Raw genomic sequence first — 8,982 nt, 5'->3', positions numbered from 1 at the left:
TTGGTATGGTGGTCATTTTGCTCCAATGCTGCTTGACGAGGAGGCAACTGCTGCAGCTGATCTTTCTCTGCATGACTTGGAAGATGGGGAATAACCAGCTCCATTATTCAGTGCTGGAAGAATCCCAGCACGGCACCTTTGTGGGCCGCATTGCCCAGGATCTGGGACTGGAGGTGAGTGAGCTGGTGCCTCGGATGTTCCGGATGGAATCCCAAGGTGGTGGGGACTATTTTGAGGTGAATGTCCAGAATGGGATTTTGTTTGTTAATTCCAGGATAGACAGGGAAGAGCTGTGTGTCAAGAACCCGGTTTGTGCCATTCACCTGGAGGTGATTGTGGATAAACCTCTGAAGGTCTTCCACATAGAGGTAGAGATCAAGGATATAAATGACAATGCTCCTACATTCCCCCAAAAGGAACAGAAAGTCCTTGTGTCTGAATTGAGAACGCCTGGCTCCTTTTTCCCACTGGAAGGAGCATCTGATGCAGATATTGGTCCAAACTCTCTCCTTTCCTATACAGTCAGCCCTAATGAACACTTTGCTCTTGATGTTCAGAGCAGACATGATGAAAGCAAATTATTAGGACTCCTTTTAAAGACCTCCATAGATAGGGAGGTCAAGGCTGTGCATCGCTTGCTGCTCACAGCCACAGATGGGGGCAAACCAGAGCTCAGTGGCACGGCTCAGCTGGTGATTGTCGTACTTGACGAGAATGACAACGCACCAGCCTTTAATCAATCTGTTTACAAAGTCCAGATGACAGAGGATGTTCCAAGTGGGTCACTGGTGATTAAATTAAATGCCACAGACCTGGATGAAGGAATAAATAAGGATGTTACATATTCATTTCAGAATCGTGCACCTGCTAATTTAAAAAATATATTTACTTTAGATTCTGCTAATGGAGAAATAAGAACAAAAGATAAATTAGACTTTGAGGAAAATCATCAATATGAAATTCAGGTCCAAGCAAGTGATAAGGGAAGCAATCCAATGACTGGGTATTGTAGTGTTGTGATCGAACTGATAGATGTCAATGACAATGCCCCAGAGATGTCCCTGAAGTCTCTGATAGTGCCAGTGATGGAGGATTCCCCGCTAGGGATGGTGGTAGCCCTCATTAGTGTCCTGGATAGGGATTCTGGGGCCAATGGGCAAGTGAACTGTTCCCTGCACCCCCCTGGGCTTCCTTTCAAGCTTGTGTCTACCTTTAAGAATTACTACTCAATGGTAGTTGCTGAACCTCTGGACCGTGAGCAAGTGTCAGAATACAGACTAATTGTGACAGCCCAAGACCAAGGGAGACCAGCACTTTCAGCCACCAGCAGCCTGGTAGTGCCCATTGGTGATGTGAATGACAACGCACCCACTTTTGCACAGCCCTCCTACACAGTCTTTGTGAAGGAGAACAACCCTCCTGGGGCTCACATCTTCACAGTGTCTGCCTCGGACCCAGATGTGGCTGAGAATGCCTTGGTCAGCTACTGGCTGGATGAGAAGCTCTGGCCACTGTCGAGCTACATCTCGGTGCACTCAGAGAGTGGGAAGCTGTACGCTTTGCAGCCCTTGGATTACGAGGAGCTGAAGCTGCTGGAGTTCCAGGTGAGGGCCAAGGATGCGGGGCTGCCCTCCTTGTGTGGCAACGTGACCGTGCAGGTGTTTGTGGTGGACGAGAACGACAATGCACCGGCAGTGTCTGGGCCAGACGAGGATATTGCAACTCTGGTGAAGGTCCCAGTGGCAGCTGGACACATGGTGGGCAAGATCCATGCCTTGGACGCTGACTCGGGCTACAATGCCTGGCTGTGCTATGAGTTGCATGATGCAGCCAGTGGCCCGTGGCGGGTGGGGCTTTACAGTGGAGAGGTCAGTACAACGCGTGCTCTGGAGGAGGCAGAGGGCGGCAACAGCCAGAGTCTGCTGGTGCTGGTGAAGGATCACGGCAAGCCAGTACTGTCAACCACAGTCACCTTCAGCGTTTCACTGGTGGCCAGTGCCCAGGCTGCCCAGAGTGATGCCCGCCTCTCTGGGCTGGGAGGGAACACAAAGCCCCTGGCAGACAACGCCAACCTCTACCTGATCATTGCTATCTGCTCTGTGTCCAGCTTGTTCCTGCTGGTCATCCTTGTGTATGTGGCACTGAAATGCCAGAGCCAGGCCAAGGAGGCCATGATGTACGGTCCTGGCACAGCCACGCTGGTGTGTGCCAGTGAAGTGGGCAGCTGGTCGTATTCCAACCGTCACAGCCACATCTTGGCAGGGGTGAGTGGGGAGCCTGGTGCCAAGAGCGACCTCATGGTTTTCAGCCCCAACATTCCTCCTCCTTCAGGGAACGAGAAACAGGAGCAAATACTTTATGATTCGTCACTACAGGTGAGTCAAATTTTGAGAAAACATTTGGCATTTTTTAACATATCTGTTTGTAGCAATTGCATATTAAATTTCCCTGCATTCTGAGAATGATTTCTGTGGTTGCAGTGAGGCAAGGATTTTTACTGTGTTGAAGTCTCTAGTGTATATTGCAAGAATGGTTGTGGTTATTGTCATCCTTCCTTGCCTCAGCTCAGACAGTGTCTTAACTTGCAATATATGTATGCTTCTGCAGTATGTTCTGACTGTAGGTCTCTAGTAGTTGGTTGTGTAAATTTATGTTTGCCACATTATTTTAAAGATATTCCCCATTTAGAAATTTCAGTTGAAGTGTGTGTGTGTGTGTGTGCGCGCGCGCGCGCGTGCTATGTTCCATCATTTCTGACTTATGGCAACCCTATGCATTAATGTCCTCCAAAATGTCCAATTGCTAACAGCCTGGTTTAGGTCTTGCAAACTGAAGTCTGTGGCTTCCTTTATTGAGTCAATCCATCTCATGCTGGGTCTTCCTCTTTTCCAAGAGCCTTCCACTTTCCTATCATTATTGTCTTGTCCGATGAGTCTTGTCTTCTCATAATGCAACCAAATAGCCTCAGTTCCATCTTTTTAGCTTCTAGGGAGAATTCAGGCTTGATTTGATCTAGTACCCACTTATTTGTATTTTGGTAACACATGGTATCCCAAAAAAATGCTGACACCACATTTCAAATGAATAAATTTTCTTCCTGTCAGCTTTCTTCACTGTCCAATTTTCACATCCATACATAGTAATGAAGAATATCATAGTATGAATTATCTTGATCTTGGTCCCCAGAGAGACATCCTTATCCTTAAGGAACCTTTTTTAATGTCCTTCCAAGTCTCTGTCTCCTTCTGATTTCTCGGTTTCAGTCTCCCTTTTGTTTGATGATTGAGCCAAGGAATATAAAGTTTTCAATAGTTTTAATTTCTTCATTTTCAACCTCAAAGTTTTGTAATTCCTTGATAGGCCTTACTTTTGTTTTCTTGATAATCAGCTGTAATCCTGCTTTGGCGCTTTCTCCTTTAACTTTCATCAGTAGTCATTTCAAGTTTTCACTGTTTTCTGCCAGTAACATGGTACAATCTGCATATCTCAAATTGTTAATGTTCCTTCCACCAATTTTCCCACCACCTTCTTCTAGATCTAATCCAGCTTTCCTTATGATGTGTTCTGCATATAGGTTGAACAGACAGGGAGATAATATGAATCCTTGTCTGACATCTTTGCCAACTGGAAACCATTGTGTTTCCCCATATTCTGTCGTAACAGTATCCTCTTATCTAGAGTACAGGTTGGGCATCAAAACAATTAGATGTTGTGACACACCCAGTTCTTTACAACTCTCCATAGCTTTTCATGATCCACACAGTCAAAAGCTTTGTTGTAATCTCTAAAACACAGACTGATTTTCTTCTGAAATTCACTGGTACTCTCCAGGTGGAGAAGATCTGTTTTATGAGTGGAGAAGAACCTATAGAATCATAGAGTTGGAAGGGGCCTCACAGACCATCTAGTCCAACATCCTGCTCAATGCAGGAACAGCCTAAAGCATCCCTGACAAGTATTCATCCAGCCACTTCTTGAAGAGGGGGAACCCACCACATCCCTAGGCAGCTGATTTCACTGGTGAATTACTCTTAACATGAATAAGAGCTAGTTCGGTGTAGTGGTTAAGAGCGGCAGGACTATAATCTGGAGAAATGGATTTGATTCCCCCCTCCTCCACTTGAAGCCAGCTGGATGACCTTGGGTCAGTCACAGCTCTTCCAGAGCTCTCTCAGCCCTTCCCACTTCACAGGGTGATTGTTGTGGGGATAATAATAATAGCATACTTTGTAAACTGCTCTGAGTGGGTGTTAAGTTGTCCTGAAGGGCAGTATATAAATTGAATGTTATGTTATTATTATAAGTTTTCCTGCTACCTGGTACTGGAAATGGTTTGATGGTTTTATCTAGTTTTAAATTTTAATGCTTTGACCATGTCACATCAATTTTATTCAAGCTTGTGTTTCTGTTTTTGTTTGTTGTTTGTGACTTGTAATGGGCTATGGCTGAATACAATAAACCTTTCACTACTACTACTACTAGATAGAGTAGAGACTGGGCAATAATTGACTACATCATTTTTATCTAAGGATGGTTTTTTTAGTAGTGGGTGGATGACCTCGTTAACCCAGTTCTTCCCTGTTAGTAGTAGTAGTAGTAGTAGTAGTAGTAGTAGTAGTAGTAGTAGTAGTAGTAAAAACAACAACAACATTTGATTTATATACTGTCCTTCAGGACAACTTAATGCCCACTCAGAGCAGTTTACAAAGTATGTCATTATTATCCCCACAACAAAACACCCTGTGAGGTGGGTGGAGCTGAGAGAGCTCCAGAGAGCTGTGACTAGCCCAAGGTCACCCAGCTGGCTTCAAGTGACGGAGAAGGGAATCAAACCCAGCTCTCCAGATTAGAGTCCCATGCTCTTAACCACTACACCAAACTGGCTCTAGTATGAATCAGATCCAAGATAGTAGACTCCCTTGTTCCCTTCTCCACCTTCTGGAAGGTGAAATTGTCAGCAAGATGAGTCAGCTATTTATTAGTCCTTTCATTTTTAGCTGTGTTTGACTTCCAACAGATATCAGTGTCCGGGGTCTAAGGCTCAGCACCCAGACTTGCTGGGAGGAGGGGATGGGAGGCAGCCAGGAGGCAGGTTCCCAGCCACACGAACAGACACCCAGGGCTAGAGCCCACCAGCACCAGAGGGAGGAAAAGAAGCACCCAAGCCTCAGAGGGTTAGATGGGGCAGGTGGAAGCTGGCTAGCCCCACCCTCTGGTGGGAAGCTAAGATCCCAAGCATGGAGAGTGGGGGCAGCCAGGAGGGGATCAGACTAGAGAGGGAAAGCCCAGGAAGCAGAGGCTGCCAGTTAGCAGCCAGCAACCTGCAGTAGAGGAAGGGCAGCACAGGGCCATGCCCCAGCCTGCAGGCAGGCTAGAAGGAATCAGCCAGAACCAGGTGGGGCTGAAAGCAAAGCAACCACAGGTGTGGCTGCCTAGGACAGCCAAGGCTGTGGCTAGGGTGCTGGGGGTGTGGCTGGCAGGTGGAGCCAGGAATGGGTGAAGGGATATAAGAGAAGTTCACGAAGTGTGGTGAGTTAGGAGCAGGAAGGGGGAGAAGGAGGATGATGGAGTTTGGCAGAGTGAGAGAGGAGCTAGAAGGAGGAAGAGCATGGAAGATGGAGGAGAGGAGGAAGACCGAGCCTGGAGGAGGCAAGGAGGCTGAAGGTTGTGGAAGGCAAGAAGGAAGGGGAGGCAGCTGAGACACCATCAGGTTGAGCAGGCCTGTGAGTGGACTGAGAGGGAGTGAGGGTGATGTATACCCCTCTCCTTCCACTGTGTGAGAACCTGCGTTGTCCCTGATGACCTCCCAGAGTCAGGATCAGGCGTGCTGGTTCCCAGCCTTGCGGCACCCAGTGCACAACCTGACAATCAGGGTAATTGAAATCTTCCATGACTCCCACCAGTGAGTCTCCTGCTGATTACCAGGTTTGTACTGGCAAGCCTGCATAAGGGTCGTCTAATAATTAAAAAGAATAGCATTTTAGACTGCTGAATTTTAATGCTATTTTTATGGCCATGGATTGTTTCTATGGCTTGTTTTATTTAGAAAATTTCTATGCCACCTCTCCAGAACCTGCTCAAGGCATTCACAAGTAAAACAATACCAACAATAAAAGCAAGCCAATCCAATAAAAATAGGCCAGACCAATAAAAACAATTCAACATAACACACTAGGGCATAAATGCATCATAAAACAAACAGAACAGTCTAAAATGATACAGTCAGGTTTGGAGCAGACCATAGAACAACTAAATAGATGGATCTCTTGACTTAAAAGCCTGGGTAAGGATAAATGTTTTAGTCTGATGTGTAAAAGAAAGTAAGATAGGCACCAGAGGTGTGGGAGGGTACTCTGAAGTTTTTATTATGTTGCTGTTATGATGTTATTGTATTGTTCTTACTCTGGGAGGCACTTTACAAAGTGGATAGATTTTTTAAAATAAATAAAAAAGCAAAAATGATAGCAGTACTAGAAAAAGGCCCTACACATCAAAGTTCTTATACACCTATTTTTCTTCTCTATAAACATTATGATTTCTTGATATTCATACTGAGTTATCATCTTCGTAACTTCCCATATGTCTTTATAGCAGCCTGGAGTAAATGGTGTTGAGTAAAGGCAATTATTTCTTTTGTAATATTAAAAGAATTATCAACGTTATTGCCAAGCTAAACCCAGAAGCAGGCTCAGCCATTTCGAGGCTCCTCAGTGTTCCCAAGGCATTTGATAGAGTAGAATGGTCATTTTTATGAAGAACTGTGAAAGCATTTGTGCTAGTAAACACAATCACGTATAGAATAATATAACATTAACCCACATGCCAGGATTATGATAAATGCACATTATTCAAATATTCAGAGCCTTTTTGTTTCCAGAAAGGCAACACGCAGGAATGTTCAGTCTCTTTTATAATATAGCACCAGGCTGGGGCTATAGATCTGAAGCAATAAACAAGGAAGAGACACAACATTAAAACCATATAATTATGAGATGCCTGGATGATGTTAATTACCTACCATTTAACTCAGTTCAGAAGGTAGATATGGGGAAATCTGAAATATTAGTGATGCGTGTAGTTTTAGAAGAGCAAGTTTGGAGTGACTATGTCTGTAGCTCAGGAAAATGAACAAGGCCAGGCTGAGCCCAGGCAATAGGCACTCCCAAGTGAAGGTAGCAAGAAATGTTGAATTACTAGAAAAAAGTTTTACATGATCTCTATGCTTAGCGCTAATAAGCTTTGGAGTACAGAAATGAAGACGCAGATTAAGTATTCTCGAGGATAAAGGAAAAGGAAAAATGAGTTTGTTAGAAGAAAAATGTTTACCTATCTTCCTTGTTAAGAACTGATTTTCAGGAATAATTTGAATATGCAGAAAGGATAAAAACAAATGTTTGTAAGAGAGGGGGTAATTCAGTAACTGTGCAATAATGAGAAAACATAATTATGGTATTGCCCCGGGGAAGGTATAATAGACTTGTAGTACAATCCTAAGAACATTTTCCTGGAAGTAGGATTTTAAGTAGGCCTGCTTAGGATGGCACTGTTACTCAACCCAGGTGACGCAGATGTTCAAATCCTGATGGAAACTGTAATACAAGCGTGAACAGAAGAGGCCTTCTCTAAATTCAAGCTAGCCTGGAAGATGGCCCCCTACCTTGATACAACTGATCTGGCCACTTCAATTCATGCCGTGGTAGCATCAAGACTAGACTACTGTAATGCACTCTACATAGGTCTCCCCTCGAAGCTGACTTGGAGACTTCAGTTGGTACAGAACACTACAGCTCGTTTACTCTCAGGAGCTACATGGAGCATGCATATCATTCCGATCCTGCAGTCACTCTACTAGCTTCTCATTAGCTACTGGGCTCAATTCAAGTTCATAACTATCACATTCAAAGCCCTTCATGGCCTTGGCCCCTCGTATCTGTGCAATCGCCTCTCCCCCATGTTTTACTACGGCAGCTTCGCTCATCTGAACAGGGCCTTCTGCAGACACCACCATGCAGTTGGGCAAAATCAACCACTGCCTTCACATGTGCTTTCTCTGTGGTAGCCCTCACCTTATGGAATGGCTTGCCTGAGGAGGTTAGGAAAGCTCAGACTCTCTTGGCTTTCTGTAAACTATGCAAAACTGAATTATTTGGGAGGGCTTTCTACCCAGATTATAAGGCTGTGTCATAAGAAGTAACTCAGAGAGATGCATTGTTAGGGACAGGAACTATGCTGTACTCTGTGGATGTAGACATGTGCCTATTAGGGAGTTTCCACGTTGTTAAAGTGCCCTGTAAATTAGTTTCAGATAGATTTCATCTCTGTGTTCAGCTTTATGCTTGTTTGAATTTTTTCTGCTACCATTCCTGTATGTTTCACAGAATGACTTCACTGTTGTTCGTTATTGTACTTTGCTTAGTGAATTTCCTAGCTGTCTATTATATTTTATTTTCACTTGCACTGTTGTAATTCACCTTGGATCTCAGTGAGAAAAGTGGGCTATAAATAAATAATAAAAATTATAGTGACTGTTTCTATGAACTTGTCCTGTTAATGTATTCATAATGGTCTCGCACAGCTCCAGCACATTTCAGTGGAGCTTGTGCATTATACCCCACTTTTAAAATTAGATCAGAGTTGATCTTGTGCATTAAACTCATATTCTCTTGCTTCCTGTTTGGGATCCATGGAGGTCTAACGCAGCTCCACTTGCGGAGCTGACCGGACTGCCGTTTTAACCGGCCGGCGGGGTGAAAATAGCCCGCGGCCGACTGCTCTCAGGCGGGGAGCAGGCAAAGAACGCTCAAGACCCTAGGGTGAGCTAGATCTCGGACGAGGGGGGGCTCTACACAGCGAGTCTCCCCCCGATCCTTGAGGTCCCACCTTGCGACGGGTCGGCTATAATCTCTGCGGCAGTTTTGGGGCCAATTCGGCTGGCATAAGACCTACATACCCAAGCATCGATTGGGGGAAGAAGCTGAGAGG

At 44.9% G+C, this 8,982-nt stretch overlaps 1 protein-coding gene across 1 annotated transcript; it reads left to right on the top strand.

The window, feature by feature from the left end:
- Positions 1-5: 5 nt before the first annotated feature.
- On the top strand, positions 6-5,949 carry LOC129333462 (protocadherin alpha-3-like). The gene is made up of 2 exons (XM_054985151.1): positions 6-2,343; positions 5,930-5,949. Exons 1-2 carry the CDS (start codon positions 6-8, stop codon positions 5,947-5,949), a joined length of 2,358 nt encoding a protein of 785 aa, XP_054841126.1.
- Positions 5,950-8,982: the final 3,033 nt, after the last annotated feature.

Source organism: Eublepharis macularius, chromosome 7 (genome assembly GCF_028583425.1).
Source record: "Eublepharis macularius isolate TG4126 chromosome 7, MPM_Emac_v1.0, whole genome shotgun sequence".
NCBI lineage: Eukaryota > Metazoa > Chordata > Lepidosauria > Squamata > Eublepharidae > Eublepharis > Eublepharis macularius.
The sequence above is the reverse complement of the archived record's forward strand: the minus strand, read 5'-3'. Positions and strand labels throughout refer to the sequence as shown.

What these genes read in the sequence shown, in the direction of transcription:
- LOC129333462 (XM_054985151.1), top strand. Translation starts at nt 6, where the DNA reads ATGGTGGTCATTTTGCTCCAATGCTGCTTGACGAGGAGGCAACTGCTG. An exon ending in TCCTTCAGGGAACGAGAAAC is followed by an intron (nt 2,344 to 5,929) that starts AGGAGCAAATAC and finishes ATTACCAGGTTT; the next exon opens with GTACTGGCAAGCCTGCATAA.